This window comes from Camelus dromedarius, chromosome X, assembly GCF_036321535.1.
Source record: "Camelus dromedarius isolate mCamDro1 chromosome X, mCamDro1.pat, whole genome shotgun sequence".
Taxonomy (NCBI): domain Eukaryota; kingdom Metazoa; phylum Chordata; class Mammalia; order Artiodactyla; family Camelidae; genus Camelus; species Camelus dromedarius.
This window is the reverse complement of record NC_087472.1, coordinates 82,213,715-82,237,982: the sequence shown is the minus strand read 5'-3', so window position 1 is coordinate 82,237,982 and position 24,268 is coordinate 82,213,715. Positions and strand designations below refer to the sequence as shown.

The following is a 24,268-nucleotide window of genomic DNA, read 5'->3' as shown; positions in this document are numbered from 1 at the left end:
CAATGTTCACATTCCCCTAAAATTCATATGTTGAAACCTAATCCCCAGTGTGATGATATTTAGAGGTAGAGCCTTTGACACATGATTGGGTCATGAGGGTAGAACCTTCATGAATGGGATTAGAGCCTTTATAAAGGAAACCCCAAAGAGCTCTGTCTCCCCTCCTGTCATGTGAGGACACGGTGAGAAGATAGCCACAGGAAACAGGCCCTCACTAGACATCGAATCTGCCAGCACCTATATCTTGGACTTCTCACCCTCCAGAACTGAGAAATAAATATTTGTTGTTTAAACCACCTAGTTTATGGTATTTTTGTTATAGCAGCCTGAACAGACTATGACAGAGGGCAAACTTTTCATCATAAGTATATTCCAAGCCAGGTTCTCATAAATTCCAACTCCCCACTCTGCCCCAGCTTCTGACCAGGAGGCCTTCATCTTTTTCTAGGCTAGCTGAATCCCTATTTTGTGTGTGTGTGTGTGTGTGTGTGTGTGTGTGTGTACAGTGTAAATTCTTAACCAAATACTCAAATATTTAATATTTCTGGTTTTAATGCTACCTAAGCAAATAGAACTGGGTATGATACATCTGTACATTTCCAAGATAAATGCACTTAAATATTTGTCTACACATATCCTAGACATGGAGTGAAATGTCAAAACAATGTATCAAGGTGAGGAATCACCTTGGATTCAAAAGGGGGCAGTAACCAACACAGGGTGTGTGGGTACAAGGAAGTGGTTGAGATCAGGGCCATTTTACCCTTTTCAGTAAATCATAAGACTTTATTTTCATGTATCAGGCACAGCAGGCTCAGCAAATATTGAATTAAAAGCTTAACAACACTCTATTTGAGACTTACACAAAGCAGTGATATCTTTCTAATTAGTTTAAGCCATGTCTCTGAAGGCACCTAAAACAAAATCATATCTACTGAAATCATCACTCCATTACAAATATCACTTTTCCTCAGCTAATTCCAGGTGAAGAAACGTAACTCTCAAGAAAGAAACCCAAAGCAGTAACAACATCAATCTCTAGTCATATTCTTCTGAGAAATGTCAATACTTCTCGAATTCACAGAAGATACCACAACTTTCAACGTCTTAGGTCCTATTCCACTTTTCTCTTCTATCCTGGAATGGAAAAGTAAGACAAAAATCTGACACAAGGATTCCAATTTTGCCATCTGCCAATAGATCATAAAACCACCTGAAGTTTTAGACTACACAGCAGCCACAGGTAGCTCCAGATGGTCTGAAAAACTTGGGGACACTTGTTGCAAGTGCTCTGCTCCACTTCCAACTGAGAACTCCCAACAATCTAAAACTGGAAGAGGGAAAAGAGCCTGCAACTGGTGCTTTCCAGAGAAAGGGAGGAAAACAGATTTGAGACTAAGGCCCTCCAGCTGAAACAAATCTCCCCTGCTGAATGGCTGTTGGTTATTTGCTTTAACACAACGCTGATGAGTCACTATGAAGTGACTTATAAGACAAATAAATGTTGGGAAGATTAAATAGAGCCTATCAAACCAAACAATATTTTTAAAGTAAAATTCATATAGTGGTCACTTAAAGATAAAACACTTTAAAATGTAAAACCAGCATAAATACCACTGTATAATAAAAATTACCACTAGTAATGTTTGCTTCATAGCAGTTTCTTAATATTAATCCCATATTTTCCATATAATACTTGGAAGCTGTTCACAGCCTTAAATAGTATTAGACTCAGTATTTCACTAATGGACCTAATGCTATGGCCCAGGAAAAAACAATAACTGCACTGAGAGAGGTCGATTTATTCCAGAGAAAGGCTTACATGAAACACACCATAATTCAAAGGACTGAGGAATTATCATAAAGAATTTCCCAGCAGAAACTGGCAAAACAGATGGCGGTAAATCACACTTTCAAATTTGACAGTATCTGTAAAACTCTGCTTAATTCCTTCCTTGTTGGTATACCTTTTATTAAATTAGTTACTGTTTATGTTTCCTAAGCTACTTAACAAACTACTTTAACTCACTATTATTCAAATAGAGACCAGTGCCCCTTTATATCACCCTTTGGGGCAGGGCCAGGGTTTTAAAAGGAGTTTCTTGACAAATACCCACTTCTTGCTAACTCTGTTCTTACCCAATTTCCCAGTTCTTTTTCTCCTTAGCGTGCGTGCATGCACGTGTGTGTAATATCCCACTCCATCCTCTACCTGCTCTGCCCCAACCCAAGAACAATACTGCCCCTTCCACTCCCAAGACTAGACTAATTGTTGAGAACTAGAAATGACACTTTGATCAGTTGCTTTTAAGAAAGCACTTGCTCTACTAGCAAAAAACTGGCACATTATTTGAGGATTAAAAACATCTATTTAGATCTTATCGTCATACTGAAAAATAAAATAAATTTCAGATAAATCAAAAAGTTAAATGTAAGAAACCAAAACAAAGAGGCAGATGCGGGTGAATTTCCACATGACTCCCAGGAAGGGAAGGACTTTCTAAGCATGAAAACAATTATAGAAATAACAAAGGGAAGGACTGACAGTTTGACTATGGTAGACACTCTCCTAATCAAGCTCCACTTAACCAGTTTCACAGACTGATCCATTCCCCAACCCCTGTGTAGAAACCTAATGAATGCCCACAGCATACTGACTGCTCAAGGTGAACAGGCTACTGTGTGGTACACCTACCTATGAGCCCTACAAGTTAAGTTGCCTGTTTACCAAGAGTTATTTACATTTGTTCTCAGATTTGCTCCTCTTGATGCTAGTTCTGTACCTGTTACTATAATTCTTAATTATACGTTACATCCATTGAACGTGTGTGCAAAAACGTGTGTGGCTAGAGAGACCAGATAAAGGTGATGCTGAATTAAATGTGGGTGACAAACCTGCAAAAGACTGGGGGGAATCTGTAAAATACCTGAAAGGATTCTGCATCAATTACAGTTCATTAAAGTATCACTTCATTTTAAAGCAACTAAAACTAGATGATAAGTTTTGGGTGAGATATAAAAAAGAAATATTTTGTGTGTGTGTGGGGGGGTAATTAGATTTACTTATACGTTTTACTTTTACAGGGGGTACTGGGAATTGAACCCAGGCACTTGGGTATGCTAAGCATGCGCTCTACCACTTGAGCTATAGCCTCCCTCCTATACCAGATTTAGACTTATATTTTAAAAAAAAGCAGCCCAAGATAAAATGATTAGTTACTTAATGTGTATTCTGAAGCTTTCATGTGGAAGATACAAACTTTAGGATACCCCTTCCTGTTAAACAGATCAGCTATGCGATCTAATCACACCAAATAAAGAGGCTTTTGTATGATTGTCAGTTTTCACATATCAAAACTCACTAGAAAAAGAATGACAAACTAAACTTGAAAATATGTGAAAGACAATGATAATAGGTTAGTATGTTTGATAAAGTTTAGATAAATTAACAAGAAAAACACTAGGCAACGAATAGGCAAATGGCCAATTTATGGAAGGAATACAAAAAATTAAACATGAGGAAAATGAATACTTTCATTGGTTACCAAAGACAAAACAGTTCAATGAGATAACATTTTTGCCAATCAGGTCAATAAAACTTAAGCAATTAGCATGTTCAATGTTGCCTAACGCACAATGTAACAGTTAGGGATACCATTTGCTGCTGAAAGAAGACACTTTGGTAGAACCTTTCTAGAAATCAATCTGGCAACCTCTATCAAGACACTTAAAAATGTCTCTATCCTTTGACCAGGCAATTACATTTCTGGAACACCACTCTTAGAAAATAATTCTGAAATCTGAATAAAGCTTTGGCGGTAAGATACCCTTCAAAGTGTTATTTATTATAATATTTTAAAATTTGAGGAAAAAACCTTTCAACAAAAATTACTGTCAGGCACTCTAGATGAAGAAGTAAACAAAACAGTCCCAGCCCTCTTTGAGCTTAGAGCCTTTGGGGAAAAAGAAACAAATTAAACAAGTAATTATCTGAAGTCCGACAACAGGGGAATTACCAAATAAATTATGAGACATCCAAATGATCAGATGATACACAGCCATCAGAAATCATTTATAATGAATTATCAAGGACATGAAGAAGTACTTATACTAAATGAAAAGCTATCAAAGTATAAATGGGCGTAAAAAGTATATTGAAAATCTAAATGGAGGGGGGAGGACTTTTGATGGCAGGTACTAGCAATCCCAGGTAAGACAAGTGGGTCTGTGGCATTTTAACTTGGGGCTACTTCCATCCCCCTACTACAACTCTGTGTAATTGATGCTCTGTGGACACTGACACCATTTTTAAAGGGAGCTGACCTGATTTGGAGCTCCAAGGGAAAGCCTCAAGCCTGCGGCATTGTTGAAAACAATAGGGATCATCAGCAAACAATCAAACATCACAGCTGCCTAAGCCTGCAATGCTGGTTGGGGCCAACAAGACCTCAGCCAAACCTGTAAAAGGAAGCTTTAAGGAATGAGTCAGCCATAGGGGGCTGAAAGCTCCGACATATTCTTGGGGTTCTAGAAGGTTGAACGCATGTGAGCCCCTGCATTAGATGCACTGTGGATAAAGAATATGCAAGGATCAAGGAAAGTGGAGGGCTTCCCAACTTATCCATCAGAAAGATTTCACTATTTGGTTTGAAATTTGTGCACAAGAAAGTAAAAGCCAAGGTAGACTAGTAAACTGCCTGAACTGTGAAGGCGTGGGTTGGGGCACACATTCAAAGTCCATGCATTTAATAAACCTACTACACTCCAGAGATGATGTAAGTGCTAGAGATTTAAAACCCCTTGTTCCTGCCTTTGAGAAGCTCACATTCTAATGGTGGAAGCAGATGTCCAAGTAATTAGAAATCCAATAAAAAGAGAGGGTTTCAAAAGAAGGAGGGCCTCTTGATTAAACTGAATATAAACATTATTAACCTCCCTTTAGAAGCCGTAAGAGTGAAAAATCAGAAAAGACATAAACCAACAATATCAAGAAAGTGGGAGAGAATCTGACAGCAGAAGAGAGAGGTCCACCAAATTTTAGATAAAAAGCATCTGAAAAAGAGGTAACCAACTTGGCTGCATCGTTCTTCTTTCTACCAAGTACCTCCAGTGGGGGAATCTAAACTGACGCTAGTTCATTCCTAAGGACCCTGGAAAAGCTCAAGAACTGATGCGTCCAGGAGCATTTGAAGGAAATAGGAATTTAATTTTAAAAGGGAGGGGGTGGTGGTGAAATATCCTTTAAAAGAGCAGTAAGACTCTCAGATTCTTTCTTTTCATCCTCAGCATCAGGTAACTGCCTTTTCTCCACACAGCAGAAGACTTCAGTTACTCTCTGGAGAGACTGAACCAAAGAGTCCCTAATTCAGGGACACTGGCCATAACTGACAACAGAAGTGGAATGCTTTACTGAAAACAAGGAGTAAGTAAAAACCTGCATAGCCAGTGGTGAAAGATCCAGCCCTTTCCAGGCTGGGCATCTAAATGCTAGATTTGAGCTTCTTACCCCCAAATTCCCCAATAAGAGATTCAAGGAGTCTGAAATAGAAAAAGTGACTGGCTTAAGGGGGGAAAAAACCCAACTCACAGTTAGTTAGTTCCTCATAAATACCCAGGTTTCCCCCAAACACACCACAGGGAAGACCAAGCGTCAACAAGCTTCACTCATGCAGAGTTTCCAATCAACTTTCCCTTAGCAGAAACAATTTGCTCAAGACGCTCGAGGAATAATACCTCCAACATGAAAGACACATACCAAGGCGAAGGAATGAGAAAAGAAAATCAGAGAAAACAGACCAGATGTGGAAGATATAATTCACATACCATGAAGTTCAACCTTTTAAAATATACAATTCAGTGTTTTTTTAGTATACTCACAAAGGTGTGTGTTGATCAGTAAGCACTAATTCCAGAACATTTTAATAATCTCAGAAACTCTACACCCATTAGCAGTCACTCCCTATTCTCTCCTCCCCTCAGCCCCTGGCAACCACTAATCTAGTTTCTGTCTTGATTGATTCGCCTATTCTGGACTTTTCATATAAATGAAATCATACAATGTGCAGTCTTTTCCGTCTGGCTTCTATCACTTAGCATAATGTTTTCAAGGCTCACCCTTGTGGTTGCATGTATCAGCACTTCATTTCTCTTATGACCAAATAATATTTTGTTGTATACAACTACCGTATTTTGTTTAACCATTCATCAGTCAAAGGACAACTGGGTTGTTTCCACCTTTTGTCTATTATGAATAATGCTGCTATGGACATTGTGTACAAGTTTTTGTATGAATATATGTTTACAGTTTCCTGGGTACATACCTAGGAGTAGAATTGCTGGGTTGTAGAAACTATATTTAACTTCTGGAGGAACTGCAAGTGTGTTTTCCACAGTGGCTGCACTATTTTACATTTCCATCAGCAATAGACTAGAGATCCAATTTCTCCACATCCTCACCAACATTTGTTATTGTCTGTCTTTTTGCTGCTAGCCATCTCAGTGCATGTGTTATCTCATTGTGGTTTTGGTTTGCACTTCCCTAATGACTAATGATGTTGTGCACCTTTTCATGTTGCGCACCTTTTCATGTGTTTATCAGCTATTTGTGTATCTTCTTTGGGGGAAATGTCTATTCAGTGAATTTTAAATTTCATTTAACTTTGAATAGCCACATCTGGCCAGTGGCTATAGTATTAGGCAAATGGCTGGATTTAGCATCTGATCCTTTACCTTTACTCAAGGTCAGGTGGGACTGGCTAGGTAACTGAAAGTCAAGCACAGCTTTATAACTCACCCGGAATGCCCCAGGAGTAAGGCAGAAAGGAGAAAGGAAAGGGAAACCGGTCCAACACCTGGAAGGAAGATGTACTTGGCACAGAGCCTGGCTCTTAAAATTTACTGTTGATGATGAAAGCAACTCATGTTTATTGAGCACTTGCAAGGTGCCAGGAACTATGCTTTATATCCACTGTCTCATTTAATCCTTATAACAATCCCATCAGGTAGATTCTACTATCCCCATTTTACAAAGGAGGAAGTAGCTTTAGACAGATCAGGTAATCAAGTATTAGTAATTTTACTCATCATAAAATCCTCCATTCCATTTCAACCTTAGAAATGTCTTCATCTGGTTCAATTATAACAATGATCTGACAGCTCTCAATAGGGAAGCTAAGTGTTATTCAGGATTCCATCATTATGTTCAGCATATACTGTACAATTCTGTATCTGCTAACCTACCTCAAAGGAACATTATGAGAATTAGATGGTTTCTGAAGCAGCAAAATACTAGCACTAAATGAAAATCTGAACTCCTGACTTTGTACATTATGGGTCAGATTTTATCTTTTCTAATGTGTTCAGCTACATCCTCCCCTTCTTTGAACTGGTTCAACAACTATATAATGAACATTGACTATATGCCAGATGCTGTCCTAGGTGTAGAGATAAAGTAGTGACTATGACAGCCATGAATCCTGGCCTAATGAAGCTTAAAAGATATATTAAAGAAATAGATGGTTTTAAAAATACACAAGCTCCAATAAGTTTATATCACATGGAGGACTTGTTGCAGTGTCTATTTCATAATGAACCTTATTCCTGCAGCATAAGTACCCTTAAATGACACTCTCTGCCTACTAAGAAATTCTAAGTCTGAACATTATAGCCTTTAAAATGGCTTAAAATCCACACATTTGGCAGAACTCATCTACAGCAGTTGCTTCTAGGGAAGTAGCACCCAGCTCCCAAGCACGGCCAGCTGCCAAGGAATAAAAGGAATTATTAAAGCTTACCTCCAGATCCTCAGGGCTGTCCCAGACTCCTATGCACACGAGGGGAGGATGACACAGCCAGAGTCACCAGAGCACTTCTCTTGCCTAAAGTGTGGCGTGATCTCCCAAGCTTTCATCACCACCCACCCCTGGCCCCTATTTCAGGTAGATAAAACAGAAATGATGAGGTTGTTCAGATGACTCGTGTGGGTGGCTATTGTGCTGACTGGGACAATAAGGCTGTAGAACACTGCTCCCTTTGAAAGAGTTCACATTTTATTCATTGCTATAAATAACAATTTAGTTTTTAAAACACTGCATTTCCACACTATATTGTACAAAACAGTAAAGCTCAAATTCTCCTGTTCATGGGTTGCTTTTGGCAACAGACCTAAGTAACCACACTCTGAGGGCTGGCCTTTGCCTGACCCTCTCTCATTGTACTTCGCCGCTGGGATGAGTAAGCAGGGCAAAAGGGATGAATTAAGTTGATTGGGAAAGCCTAAATGAAAGGTCTAACTCAATCTTTTCCAGTTTCAAGCTCACTATTTTCCCGTGTCTTACCCAGCATCCCCTACACGAAAGCAGTCAACCCAAGCTGACTGGAAGAAATCATGGACCCAACAAACTTACCAATAATATAGCTCAGTATCATTTGATCGAGTTATGTTTCCTAACTTAAAACATCAGTCATGTACAACCAGGGAATCACAGCTGCAAAAACACTTTTGCCTGATCTACTGTGAGAACTAAGGGAGACTGTGAGAAGGACTTTTGTCTCTAAAAGCGATTACATGTCCTTAAGTGGTGTGGATAGAGAGTAAGATACCAAGTGCATTAGTAAGAACAACGTTGAAAATCAGTTCTTGTATTTTATATGATGCTGATCAGCAATTACTTTAAAATCTGGGAGCAAGTACAAAAGAATATCGAGAGTGCATTATGATATTCCAACTGAGGATAGAAATAGCCATCCTCGGTTATGGGAAGGCTAACGAAAACTCGTCCAGTAAACATTCTAAGATTACCCACAATATTCGATATCTACGTGCTTGTAAACATCCTTGTGAAGTACAAGTAACTATAGCACCCCAGGCCAAGGATAAACATTTTCCAGGTGGGATGGTGCTATTTCAATGGCTTAGAGTACGCCAAACAGCTCCCATGAATTCCTAAACTTAGCCATCACAAGGTGGGTTTTCTCTTGGGGAATAAAAAGGCAATAAGAATTGGGAGAAATGAAGACTATAATAGATAATTAAGTTAGGTTACACTAGAGTACAGAAAAACCAAGGACATACCAGTGCAAAGTCAGTGAGGAAATGTCACAGAATTGTTAAACAGGCTACCTCTATTACCAAACATAGAAGGAAAGGGCACAGTAGTATATTACTTTCATTCACAAGTCTCTAATCCCTGAGCAATAATTTGATATCAGAGAGAGGAAAGGGTTTATAGAAATAATACAGTCAGGTTAAAGGCAAAAAAACACCTTTTTTTAAAAAAAAATTTACCTATTGATTTCAAATACTTGCAGCTCAATATTATGGGCAAGAAAACAGTACTAAGTCTTCAGCTTGAGCAGGGATCAGCAAACCTTCTGTGTTTAGGGTGAGAAAGCAAATATTTCAGGCTTTCCAGGTCATGTGGTCTCTGCTACAACTACTCAACTCTGCCCTTGTAACGTGTAAGCAGCCAGACATTATTTAATTGAATGAGTGTGGCTGTATTCCAGAACAACTTTATTTACAAAAACACAGTGGGCTGATTTCGCCCATGGGCCATAGTTTATTGAGCCCTGATATAGAGTTCTAAATCAATGGTTCTCTAACTTTAGTGTGCCTTAGAATCCCATGGAGGGCTGTTAAAATAGAGACTGCTGGGCCCCACCCCCAGAGCTTCTGATCTATAGGGCTGGGGCCTGAGAATCTGCATTTCTAATAAATCCCCAGGTGATACTACTGTTGCTGGTCAGAATGAGGTCCACGCTTTGAGAACCACTGCTCCAGACTTCACTATTAAACAGGAAGTTCAACATTTTAAGTAAGCTGCCAAAGTTCACACCAGATTGGCCACAAAAATTTGTCCATTGTGGTAAGTTCCAAACTTCAACGTTGAAATAAAATTAAGTAATTTAAAGAAAAGCAAAGGGGAAACACACTAGTCAGGATTTTTTCTTCGCCTTGACTTCAGTGTAAACATTACCTCATCAGTAAAATATACACAATTCACCCTCAAATCTCTTTATGCAACATTTTCACCTAACACGTTCTTAGCCCTATAAAGATTTGAGAAGTATTAAGCTCTAGAAATCAAACTAGAAAATAAAATCAGCTTTAAAGATAACAGTAAATAATTCTTGCAAAATCAAAGAATATTTAACAAACTCCATTTCTAATTCGAAGTGCTTCATTTCAATAAAATCAAGATAATATATGTAAGATAGTTTAAGACTTTTGAAGAATTATGTCATATCATCTTCATAACACTCAAATGAGGTAAATACCTTTACTAACCTTTACTATCCTTCTTTTACAAGACGAAGAAAAAAAAAAACCAAGTGATGATCTGTCACAATTAAAATTTTTCCTTAAAATACAATTTTTCAGAGTAAGTTTTAAACTGCACTTATCAAATCTAACTTATACATCTCTTTTCAGGACTCTGTCTATGAATGTATGTCTTCATGGGGAAAAATACCATTCTAATAAGATTTTCAAGTCCATATTCACATTCATGGGCCAAATTCTGAAGCCACCCAGGGAACTCTAACCAAGAAACCTGAACTTTAATCAGATAGCAATTTAAAGCACACTCGACCTTTAGCGCAAGTGGGTCATAGATTATGGAAGTGTGGTGATCCCTTCCAGCAGTACAACAGTAACACTCAGCAATGGGAGAAATACTATTAATGTAGATAATCCAAAAAGTAAAGCAGCAAGCCTAGAATCTCCCTCTCTAGATTCCCAGGCTGTTTCTGCAATGATGATAATCAAAGTGTATTCATGTGAATAGATATTTATATAAATCATTTTTACATCTATTATAAGTGGGAAATATTTTTAAAAAGAAAGAAAAAAAGGAAAGAAATATAATCTACAATATGTATGGTCAGCAGAGGTTTTCTCCATTTTTATTAGCATGCTTTTAAAAGTATTACATGTTGATTATAATGTGAGATAATTACATTCTCACTCTAACCTGTGATCTAAATACTCCAGTAATAACTTTTAAAAATTTACATGAAATATAATTAAAGTCCTTAGTGAAAATGCCTTCTTGTTTGTTTTACAAGTATGTAATTATTTTACAAGTGACTAAACTAAAGAAAAAAATTATTTATTAAAAACTTCAAATTCAATTCCAGATATTACTGCTGGGACAAAAACTCAGTTAAGACATTAAGCCTAAGATGACCATTAAAGATTCTATATAAATAAAAGCTGACCATTCTGCTTCTGAACTAATAGCTCAGATGGAATTCAGCAAAAACTTCTAGCCTAAATAATGCAATGTACGTAATACTGTCCACGTATTATCATAGAAAAAGATGCCTTTTACTGTCCTCTGAAGCCAACCTAAAAAGTATTTTCATCAAATTAAGTGGTCTGAATAGATTCCAACATGATCATTCTTTCACTTGACAATATAACCTGATCTAGTAGATGAAATGCTGTTCTGTAAATTTAGGTAATTTAGATTCAGTGCCTAATCATATCAGACTACAACTTTAGAATCTTTCCACTTCATTTTGCTTGCTGTTAAGATGTGGACACTGCTGCCATAATAAAATTTGGGGAAGTTACATAAAAGAACACTATAATACCCATAAATCCTATATATGGATGACTCCTAAATACATATGCTGGGAATCTCCTTGTCTTAGTTTTGAAATTTCACATTATGAATAATTAATTCATCTGTCACATGCCCAAATGCAAAGACAAAAAGCTATGATACTAAATTCCCTCCTTTAACATAATCTTTGGAGCTTTCATAACACTGCAAAATTATAGTCTAGAACAGTCTTGCAAACAAATTATGTAAATCTATAAGGTCAAAGAATACCATCTTTCCTATGTACATTAGAGGCAATAACAGTTTTTTTCAAAGCCACAAAGCATTCTACATACTGTATATCTACTACTGCAAAATATATTGAGTAAAATGGATTTCAGACACAAAATAGAACTTGAAGTTTTATTTACACCACACACACCCCCCCCCAATCCCAAACAATGACACTAGCAAAGGCTCTTAGGAAAGTCATAAAATATACATAGATGGCACATTTAGCTAGTGATGTTTCACCTAACTTTATTAAAGCTAATACTTTAAATAATCTTCCATTTCTGATAATTTCTAGTATGTTCTCAACTCTGCTTTCATCCATTATACAGGCAATAAGCAAGAATGAAGGAAATACTTTTTTTCAGGCACTCCACATTTATATTGCTTCCAGTGAGACAAGCTTAGAAGAATTTTGATGGGTTTCTTCCCTTTCACCTAAGATCAAAAAGAGAATCCAAAAGCAGGAAAAAAAAAAGACTGAATATAGTATTTCCGCACTTAACAGTGAAAACAGTTCAGTGGACCAATTATAATGTCTTTATATTTTGCAGAAACAACCTGCTCACTATGGGGCTACTAAAACCACTGAAAGGACATCTCAATCTTGAGGGTGAACAAGAATGGGAACTGGACAACAAGCTCCAGTTTCATCTTTAATCTACAACAGGATCAGCGAACTACAGCCAAATCTAGGCCACCACCTACTTTTGTAAATAAAGTTTTATTGGAACACAGCCACACTCATTTGTTTTTGTACTGCTGTCTTCACACGACAATGGCAAGAGTTGAGTAGCTGTGACAGATGTTGTGTGGCTCGTCAAGCCTAAAATATTTACTAACTAGTACTTTAGAGTTTGCCAACCCTTGGTCTACAATATCTAAAATTGTTGAAAATCAGCATAAAAATGTCTGAGATAAAAGGCTGACCAACAAACAACCCATAAAAATTGCTTTAATTTATGTCACAGTGTGTTGAACAGACTCTACGGGCAAACTCTGATAGCACTCACCTGATTTAAAAGCATTCCAACCCTCACAGACATGTAAAATGGTACAGAGGTGCCATCTGACCCAGCAATTCCACTCCTAGGTATATAGCCAAGAGAAATGAAAACAAAACTTGTACATGAATGTCCATAGCAGGATTATCCACCCAAATGACCCATCAATTGAGAACAATGTGGAACAACAAATGTGCTCTAGCCACACAGTGGGTATTATTGGGCCTTAAAAAAGAATGAGGTTCTGATACATCTACAACATGGATATACCCTGAAAACATTATTCTTAGAAAAAGAAGCCAGTCACAAAAGGCCATATGTTGCATGATTTCATTTGCATGAAATGTCCAGAATAGGCACATCTATAGAGAAAGAAGTAAGTTAGTCATTACCCAGGGTAGGGAGAGCTAAAGTATACAGGATTTCTTTTGGGGGTGATGAAAATGTTCAAACTTTTACTATGATGACAGTGCACAACTCTGAGTATACTAAAAACCACTGAATTGTACACTTTACATGGGCGAACCGTATGGTATGTGAATTATATCTCAGTAAAACTGTTACCATAAAAAGGCGTTCTACTAATCTGCTAAAACATCCAAAATCAGAATATTAGAGTCTTATATTTAGAATACCCCTTAAAAGACAACCAGCCTGCTCATACTGAAGAGCAGGCATTTAGACAGGTTGCATGTACCCAGGTACGAATCCCCAGGCTGCCATTTATTACTGCCACTTTGCCCAGGGCAAGTTACTAATCTCCTTCCTCAGTGTCCTCATCTGTAAAAATGGGGGGTGGGGTTGACTACCTCAAAGGGAATGGTTGTGGCCAAGGTTAAATTAGAAAAATACAAATAACACCATGTTCAGCACATAATGAGCACTCAAACCATGGATTTTGAGAACAACAACAAACTCCTACAGTTGTCCCTGAAAAGTGTAGCTTAATATACTTACTGTTTAAATTTCTTATAATATATGTTACCTGTGTCACTAAAACTAAAATAGTAGCTATGAACCTAAAACTGCTCTAAAAATAAGCTTTATTAATTTAAAAAATAAAATAGGATGAACATTTTTTTAAAACGTTAAGATTTCTTTAATTTTCCCTACCTGTATTCCTCTACTCCTTTTTCTAAATGAGATGACAGGCCTAAAAGATTAAATCAGTTACTTAGGAAGACTGACAAATCATTCAAGCCCCAACCTCCTCTGTAAAGATTTCCCCAATTTCCTTCTCCTACTAGGTGGTCACAGTTTCTGGACTACTCACTTAACACACACTCCTTCAACAACTCCTGACTGAGTACTTACTATGTGCCAGTTGCCGAGTTATGCTGAGGTTACCAGGTGAACAAGTCAGATGGGACCCTGGCCTTAACAGGACTTAAATTTAGTTAGATTAGATTTTAACTATTTGTCAACTTCCCTTATGGACAGAGAGCTTCTTGTGGCAAGACAACCAGGGTATTTGATGAATAATGATAATGGCAATTAAAATAACAACCTTTAGATATCTTACATAGATCATGTTATTCAATTCTCACAATACCCCTGCAAGATATATGCTATCACCCTCATTTTACATATAGAGAAACTGAGGCTCAGAGAGGTTAATTAACTTGTCCAGGATCGCACAGCTAGAAATGAACGCATAAGTGAACAAATGAATGAATGTTAGTATCACTAACAATTTTACACACATGGTAGAAAAGAATGTTCATTTCACCATATTATTTATGTAATAGAGCCTGTGTTTAGTGCTGAGAAAGTACACATTTGGCAATTGTTTAAACTTATCTACATAGCTGCCAAAAGTAATTTGAGTATCTCGGAGACATTCTACAAATAAAAAGTACTTATGCTGCACTTCACAATCACTAATCCATGCAAATGGCTTATGAAGCAGCTATCATTCCTTCTATAAATAAGGAGAAAATGGTGACAATCCATCCAAAGGTTATCAGATCAGATCTTAGAGGGCTACTTTACGAGCTACAAAGCACTACTGATCCATATGTTTGGGGGAAAGTAGGTACCAAGAGTAAGCAGAAAGGCTGAAAAGCTATGATGTTTCCTAAAAACATGAATTAGGTACTATAAAATAGCAGTATTATAATGGTAATCAGCACATCACTGTGGGGCTGGAGATCTCTGTAACTGAATTAATAACATTAAGCATTTTAATAAAATATTAAAATCTGCATATGGCTAAATGGTAATACTTTCATCCTAGACAAACATACCAAAATACTCTAAACTCAGGGTTAAAATTAAAAGCCTGAAACATAGATTCAATATAGTATATTTTGGATATTACTAAAATACACAAAGAGAGAGAGAAACAATCATCATCCCTATCTGTAAATAATTCAAATATCCAAACAATGGTAACAAAGTAAAAAAAAAAAAAAAAGTGTATCAAAAGAAATTTTAAAAATTGGAAAAAAAGAATGTGTAATAGCCCGGTAACAGAATACAAGAAGCTGAAATGAAATAATGTGCACTTAGATACAAAGAAACTGGCTTAAGCACAATAAAGTAATCATTTCTTATTATGAATAGATCTGGACAACTAAAAACAGCCAATGAAGAAATTTAGTTGGGGGAGGGGGGTGAGGAGAGGGATGAGAAAGGGGAGGAGAGTACTACAGTTAACCAACCGCCACCAAAAGCCTTGAGGCAAGGAAGAATTCAGGTCCCTATAGGTGAAGGATTTAATAAAAGAACAATGGTTTGACAAATAGCAAGAACTTAAAGCAAACTTAAAAGTATCTAAACTAAAATATACTTTGTCATTTCATTAAAGGTTTCCATTTAATTGAAAGTTATACATCAAGCTTAGGAATCAAAAAGACCTCATCTTAGGAAAACCAAATGGTTTTACCTAAAAGCCAGACAATAGAACCTGCAAAACACATCACAGTGAAAAAGAAATGTACTCCTTTTTTTGCCCTAAATAGGTTGGTGTTGAGATAGATTCATAGAGAGATAGTATATTACCAACATCCACAGAAATGAAGCCGGAATCTCGCTTTTCAGTCACACAATGAATGGAATATTAAACATTATGTTCATTTTGATAAGATGCTTTAAATTGCCTCTGTTATAGATAAGCCTTTTCTTAGTCCTCAGTGTGCTGGCATTTTACATTGTTGATCCACCCCACCTTGAGACTTCTGTGACTTCCAGCTATCCATACTTCTAACTCTGTTATACTCCAAACCACAACCCCTCTCCTCCTAGCCCAGCTCCATCAACCCACAAGAACACATTCTCTTACAGTTTAACTTCCACACAGATGATTTCCAAATCTTCACTGTCATTCTGGACCTTTCACCCAAACTCCACTTGTACATTTCCAGCAATGTTCACTTAGAAATGGGCTGTACTCAATTCAAAGCCAAAGTACCAATCCAGTGGAATACTGGGCAGCAGCTTAAGAGGAGACACAGTTAGATAGATATATAGATGGATATAGAAAGGTCACCAGATATGCTATTTTTCAATGGAAAATGAGTATTTCAGTACAGTGCACAAATAGGATCCCATTCTGTTTTTAAACAAAAAACTTCCAGAAAGATGTACAAAAACTGGACAATGGTTACCTCTGGGGAATGGGGCTATGGATGGATGGTAGGACAATGGAGAGAGATTCACTATTTACCTTTGTACCATCTATATTTTAAAATTAATTTTTTAATTTTATAAAAACTAGTTAACAAAATGAAACTAACAGACGATTACTAAATCTCAAAGCTGGAAATATACATTAACTTCCTTTAAGTCAAGCTAGCTTCAGAAGCGAAATCTTCCCAGCACAGAAAGTCAAAGGGAGACTTTCTCTACACTGACTTGGGCTCTAAGGTCAATCACAGCATAATACAATCGGCCTTCCAAGGGTTCTGTATTTGCAGATTCAATCAACTGTGAATTGAAAATATTTGGAAAAAATTCCAGAAAGTTCCAAAAAGCAAAACTTGAATTTGCCTCTTGGCAACGATTTACATAGCACTTACATTGTATTAGGTATTATAAGTAATCTAGAAATGACTTAGAGTATATAAGAGGATGTGTGTTAGTTACATGCAAATACTATGCCATTTTATACATAAGAGACTTGCGTATTCACAAATTTGGGAATTGCCGGGTGGGAAGGGGTCCTGGAACCAATCACCTAGAAGATACCAAGGATGACTACCAGACTGGTCATCAGACTAAGCTGAAAGATGGGATACCAAGATAATGAGTGACTCTGAGAGAAAGGAGAGCAGGTCCTATAGCACCTTGAACCCTGAGGCATAAATCCAATGCAGTATTTGGTGGTTTAGAATCTCCACTGTCAGATGCAACTAAAAAATAGAACCAAAAAATGTGAGACCTGTATGCCCCATCAGCTTGTTGGCTGGGGTTAGGTACCTGCTCTGCAGCAGTAACTCAGTCACTTGATGTGTGTGCAGTGTTGGCAGACAGCTGAGATGCTCACAACTCAGTAGCTGTATAGTTTCAGAGTCAGAGAGAATAATTTCAGTATTTTTATTACAGGATATAGAAATAACTATCCTGTGGAAACAACCCCACCCCACTGCCAATAAACACCTACCTCTGAAATCTCCATACTTCTGGTTTGGCAGGTTAGCAGTAATCAATCAACTATTCTGTCTTTTGGGGCAGGGGAATTGGAAGGAAAAACTCGGAGAGTAAAAGGGGTGGAAAAAGTTCCAAAACAAATTATACTTTTGGATGGATGGTCAAGAATCTGTATTTCCATGGCTAAGGAATGCATAAACTTAACAGTATGATATTTCATTAAAGAAAAAGACAAAAAGAAAAATGAAATAGATGAAACAATGAACAGTAGTATGGAACTTCTACTGAAGAAGTGAGGAATTTAACCAGAAAGTTGAACAATTAAAATTTGCAGTAAATAAACTCTGAAAATGAAGAAATGTGCCTTACTTTAAGGAAACCCACTGCAGCATTTTCACAACTGGAATCAACAGCAGAGTGCAGCATGACATGAATGAACTTTAGAATTGGTAGGATTCCCATGTGATCTTGAGCAAGTTATTCATCCCTCCCCTCTGAAACTCAGTGTTCTCTGTAAAATGGGTATAATTAAAGGAGATAACATATGTAAAATGCCTAATATTAGAAGGTGTAAATGTCAGTTACCTTTATGAAGTAGGCATGTTAAATTATGAAAGAATTTTTTTACTTGTAAACAATCTTATGTCTAAGTTCCTTTAAATTGCTTCTGCTACATTTAAAATGTGAAAGCATTTACAAAAATGCACTAATTCAAGAACAATCTCAAAAATTGAGGTATACTTGCTTCTTTAATTTATTGAGTAGAGCTACAACTGGAGATGGCTAAAGAATTTTCAATTTAAAGAAAATATCCCAGGAACATAATATAAGGAACATTAGAGATATAGCTTTGGGCAGGTGAAACCGTTGCGGATACAAAGGAAAAATGGAGACAGAGACAGGTGATCTGCATATGTCAAGGACAGAGCATGTCACAATTATAGAAGGTAGGGGAGTCACAGGAAGCATTTATGAAGACAACATGCAAACCACACTTCAGAAACTCCCAGTCCTAAAGCGGTCTGTAATAAGTGGACATAAAGAGACCCAAAGAAGGTTGTGCACGTGCAGAAAAGCAACTCAGTAGCTCATTTCCCTCCTAAGAGGTCCCAGAGTCCAACTCCATCCTCAGGAATCAACACAGCTTACCTCCTCCCAATAAGGCCTGCAGTGAGTAGGAATCCACACCCTATAACAGGTTTTTCCACCCAGTAACGTTAGTTTAACCTCCACGGCTTGGATCTTTCTGAGGCACCAGCAGTTTAGCTGGTGATTGTTTTGTTTCCCTTGTTACATGATTGTCACTCTGATCAACACTTCTTTCATGGAACATCTACTCATTTCTAGAAAATTCTTGGTTCCTTCAGGCTCATATTTGACTTTTTCCTAACATTAAAAACTATTTTACCTACAATGTCTACTTAAAATTCCTAGGAAAGATGTTTCAACATGATGTAACGTTCCCCACTGTGGTACTAGAAATCCAAACCACTGGGCCAATCAATATATGTGAAAGCCATAGTAATTAGGACAAATTAGTAAAGCTGAATTTTCCTCTCTGCTAAATTATATATTATACATATTACTCCAGTATTTACTTAAAGACTGCATTTAACTCAATTCTTGGGCAAACAGCACTATTGAAATTCCAAGTATGAAATTTAAAGAACATATGCAACTTAATCATACTCTTTTCATAAGGTGTATGTGCAAACACAATCCATACTAAACTGATAGATTTCTCAATATTAAATTAAGTCATCACAGTAGACAGCCATCATCAACTGTTATTGAAGCAATCCTTGTTCTATGTTGTTCCAAACATCAGGCAATCACCATGTTAGCGTTAGATGAGTGTCATAAATCAATGTGAATCTTAAAAGACCCAAAAAAATCAAAGACAAACATAGGCTGAAACAAAATTCTTATACAACAAGGCTCAGAAATACAGTGTAGGGAAAATAAAATCCATGTCTTGGTCTTTTGGCTGCAATACCTCCCCCAAAACAATTATTCTGCTTTTAAAAAACTATAAGCCTCTCAGAAGCCAGTCCCAAAATATTACATACATAACCTGAGTTTTAAACCAATGATTCTTGCTCATAGTTGCCTATTAGAATCACTTGGAGAGCTTTAAAAAATACCAATGACCAGGACCCACTCCCAGAGATTCTGGTTTCATTGCTCTGACACAGGGCCCTGGCATTGATCTTTTTAAAAAGCTCCCCTGGTGATTCTAATATACAGCCAGGTGGAGAACCACTTTAATTCAGCCTTTTGGGACAATAATTGCTCTCAGGTTGATAAACATACTTTTTGTCTTTTAATGAGATTTTATTAAAACTACTCAATTCATTCCATAGCAAATGAGCAACTGTTACATTGTAGGCGCTGTGTTAAGTAATAGAGAAAGATGTGTGAGTTATTTTCCCTGCCCTCAAGAAGCTCCCTGTTAACTAGGTAGAGAGCCATAAATAAGTAACTGTAATTAAATATAAGTGCTCTTGAGGTGTAAGCAAATACAGCATGCCTCGCAAACTTGCATGTCATCCTTGAGCAGGGGTCACAATGCATCATTCCAATTTTGGTTTATGTCCTACCAAAGCAGGAAAGTCAGAAGTTACAGATTACTAAATACATAGGCAAATACTCAGCCTATACAAGGCAAAAACAGTGTACAGTTTGCTAGGCTCTTTCACAGAAACTGCTGTACCATGAAGGTAGGCATCTCTACATTTTAATTTGGATGAATCATTTTAAAATTTCCTTCATGTAATATTACTGATTGTGCACTTGCCTATAAAACCAGCAATTTGCAAAAGATACAGTAAATGCTCACGACCATAAAAATTAGCTGATTACCTGTATTTGCATAATACCTTTCCTCTCCAGTAACTGCTACATTTGCTAAGATAGAAGTTTTGGGACAATGACAGCATTGGAGATCTGTCTCAGTCACTTGAAAGATATTACATGGGAAAATGTTATGGAAACAACAGGTATTCAAGGACCTTTTGTAAGACTTTCAAAAATAAGAAACACAAGGGAAAAGAGTTTAAATTTAAAAAAAGACATGGTATCCTCCCAATATTCATAATGAATCAGGCACACAATTTCCTGCGAGATAGTGGATGACTGAGTGAGTAGATAAGTAGTGAGGTAGTACAGTGAGTGGGTGGTCAACTAATGGCAAAAAGCGAAATCCATTTTAAGTACTTCGGTGACATTTTAAACCTGTTAAGCTCTAGGGGTCAAAAACAATCTGATACTAATTTGTTATACAATAAAAATTACAATTCCAGAGAACTTGGATAGAAATCAACAAGGTTTTCGGTACAAGTGGACATCTTTACGGGCTTTCTGTTTAGATATAGAATTGAACAAATTCTGAGTTAAAATGTATGCTGTCAAAGACCCTGTAAGAAAATCAGAAGTGAATTTCAATTTCCAGATCAATAAACGCTGAGACAATTTACCGGAGAAAACCTTCAACCTTTACACAGGGTGAGGAACAGTATCATTATATTCTTTGCCACAAAGGCTACCTTGAATTCCTTTTTTCATGGGATGACATATTATAAATGGTACTGACCAAGTCAGGTTTTGTAGAATATGAGTTTTCACGTTCACAGTAGTTAAGGTAGCCATAGAGGACCTATCACCTCAAAATTAGCTTGCATCCCCTCCTCATGCAGCTCTGAAGCAACAGAAAAGATAAATCTAGTTCGACCAGAGGCGTTTCCTGAAAATATTTTAGCAATTAAAAGTCAGCAGAATACTGATTGTGCTAATGTGATGCTAACTACTTCTTTTCGACATCCAGAAATCACATCATCACTCTTTCAGACCTCAAGGAATCAGAACTAGTTACTAACATTGATTCAATGATGGCTATATTCTGTCATCACAATAGAATTAACATTTTAATCTCACATTTTCCAATTGTGACTTTCCTGGCTCATTTAAATCAAATATAACTAAGACACAACAATCATCCCCCCCATGCACACGCACACACAAAATCATTTGGGGGCTTTTGGAAAATATCTAATTTACCTTCCCTGAGTGCCAAGAACGAAGAAAGCAATGAGATTTTCTGACACATTTGTCTTTCTAGAACTGTGTTATTCACATATGGCTATTGAGCACATGAAATGTGGCTAGTCCAAATGAGGAACTGAATTTTGAATTTTATTTAATATTAATTAATTTAAATTTAGAAAGAGATTCTCGATTCAGTTATTAGAAAACTTTTAGGTATGTCTGGGACAAGTTGGGTATGTGAATCTACTTTTGCAAATGCAAATTTTATGAAACCTAAATACAGAACAGGTATTTCCAGTGAAAATTTAGCTTAGTGTCAGAATTGAGATGTGTTGTTAGTGTAAAATATACATTGGATTTTGAAGACTGAGTATGAAAGAGAGGTTGTAAAAATCTCATTAACAATTTCCATACTGATTATATGTTAAAGTCATAATAGTCTGGATCTACTGGGTTAAGTAAAATATTTTATTCAAATTAATTGCACCTCTGCTTTTAATCTTTTTAATGTGGCTATCAGAAAATTTACACATGTAAAATTTACTCATATGAAATCACATATGGGGCTCTCATTATATATCTTTTGGACAGCTCTGCTCTAGACCACTTCCATAACCACTTTACCAGGGCAGGTTCAGATATCTTTATTCTAGTAGACAGGCTGGTCATGTTAACAATAGGGGCAAGGAGTAACATGTCTTTGTATCAACTGGGTCTGAGGAAAGTGTGTGGCAAGCTCTACCAACAATTTCACCATGTGAGGCAACACTGTAATACCTCAACATGGAAGGAAAATAATGAGTTATCAGCACTTAAACAAATCGAAATCCAGAACTGCAGACAACTTAAAAGAGATACAGTCAACTGCTCTAAGGTCTTGGTTTCATTTCCCAACTGCGGACCTTAAAATAGACAATAAAGCACCGCTTCCAAAAAGAGAGAAAAATATTTCGATGGTAGCTATCTAGCAATCCTTAATAACCATGCAAAAATTGCTCTTAAATCTTATCTCCTCAACTTCTAAAGCCACAGAATACACGCTGAACTAGGAAATCAACTTCAGATCGCAGCATTTCCCTCACAAGCAAATTAGCAGGATTGTGCACTTGGAATACTGTTTGACAAGAATGAAAAGGAAACTATTCAAAACAGATTTAAGGAATGGACAATTAGATGAGGAACTGCAGATTTAATTCTCAATCAGCACTGTGATTAATCTGATTCCCTGCTTTTCCCTAGTGTAATTATACAACACAGATGAAAGGATGAGCATTTGGACTGTCAGTTCTATATTCTAGACCAGCCCGGTGACTCAAAGCAGACGGCTCTACCACGCTAACCACCATCCCAACAACAGTCGAGGGAAGCCTCGAACACTGATTTAACAGTCATTGCATAACGAGGCATTAAAAATTCGGAATCCCCCAACTCTTTCCACGTTGGTCTACCCCAGGTGAAGAATTTGCCGAAACTGAACGCACCTGGTCTTAAATGACCCCCTCCAATCCGGGCATGGGGTGAACACAAAGGCATCTATCTAATATCCTGCACAATAGACACACACCCCACAATTTAAAACCCTGGACGTTCTTTCTCTGTCTCTCCACGCATGCAAAGGAAATGCAAGCTGCTCTTTTCGTTAATGGTCTGTGGTACACGCAAGGTAACAATAAGCCCAACTGTTCCCAGGAAGCAACTATAAAATCGGTTCTGCCACGTCCCTGTGCAACCGTCAGAGAAAATGCAGACAGATTTCAGCCGGCCCCACGCCTCGTGGGGTGGCCGATCTCGGCTCGTCGGCCTCCACGGATCGCCGAGAAGCCCCTAGACCCCTGCCCCGCAGGAGGTCCAGGTACACGTCTATAAATACTCCCAAGCAAGGAGGACGAGGGAGGCGAGGAGAGGGAGGGCAGAGGGGCAGGCCCCCGGCGGGTGCGGGTGCGGGAGGACCCGGGCATCACTGAAATGCATTTTCCCATACACCCGCTCCCTCGCGTGGAGACTCACTTGCCGATCACCTCGCACAGCTCGTACACGTCCTCGAACAGCACGTCGTCGTCGGCCATGGTCCGGAGGGGACAGTGGCCGCAGCGTGGAGGGCTCCGAAAACGGGGGTGGGGGCGCCAAAGAGCTCAGTGCCCGGCCCCTGGCTCGCCTCCTCCCCTCAGGACCCGCGAGCCCTCGGTGCCGAGGACACTCGAGCGGGGCTGCGAGGCCCGGAGACTGCGGCGCCTTCCTCTGCGGGCGGCCGCCCCGGCGCGGGCGGCGGGGCCGGGGCGCGGGAGCGAGGGCGGCCCGGGCCCGGCGCCGCCCGCCCGCCCGCTGCTCCTCGCGCTGCTCGGGCCGCGCTGCCCGGCGTGCGGATCCTCGGGGACCGCGCGCTCTCCACTCGTCAGCCCGCGCGGGCCGCGAGGCCGCGACCGCTCCCTCTGTCGAGGCTGGCTCCGGCGCTGCGCGGGGCAGCTCCGGCTACAGGGGGGGCCGCGGCAGGACCATGGAGGGAGGATCGCCGCGGAGGGAGGTGGCGGCGGCAGATCGGCGCTGGGGACCAGGAGGCGGCGGCAGAGACGCTCCCTCCTCCTTCTCCTCCTCCCGCCGCCGCCGCCGCCCGCCCGGGAGTGGGAGGGGGCTTCGTGGGACTGGCTCTCCGTGCGGGCGGGAGCCGCAGCCGCCGCCTTCAGCTCCTCCTCCTCCTTCGCCTCGGCCGCCGACCGGCTTGCGAGCCCCGCGCACCCGCCTCGCGCACACACGCCCTCCTCCCCCTCCGTCCGCGGGGCTTCCAGAACCACA

General features: G+C 38.8%; 1 protein-coding gene across 15 annotated transcripts in view; it reads right to left on the bottom strand.

Annotated features, from left to right (window-relative positions):
- The window catches only part of CASK (calcium/calmodulin dependent serine protein kinase), a 314,683-nt gene extending 290,950 nt beyond the window's left edge, over nucleotides 1-23,733 (bottom strand). For 7 of the 15 annotated variants that reach the window (XM_064483254.1, XM_064483258.1, XM_064483262.1 and 4 more), the window contains exon 1: nucleotides 23,486-23,732. In XM_064483254.1, coding sequence (XP_064339324.1) covers nucleotides 23,486-23,544 — 59 coding nt within the window. In that variant the 5' untranslated portion in view covers nucleotides 23,545-23,732. Of the gene's footprint in view, nucleotides 1-23,485 lie in introns of all 15 variants that reach the window. The other 8 variants (XM_064483259.1, XM_064483261.1, XM_031445440.2 and 5 more) reach the window with 3 other exon arrangements.
- Between the last annotated feature and the right edge of the window lie 535 nt (nucleotides 23,734-24,268).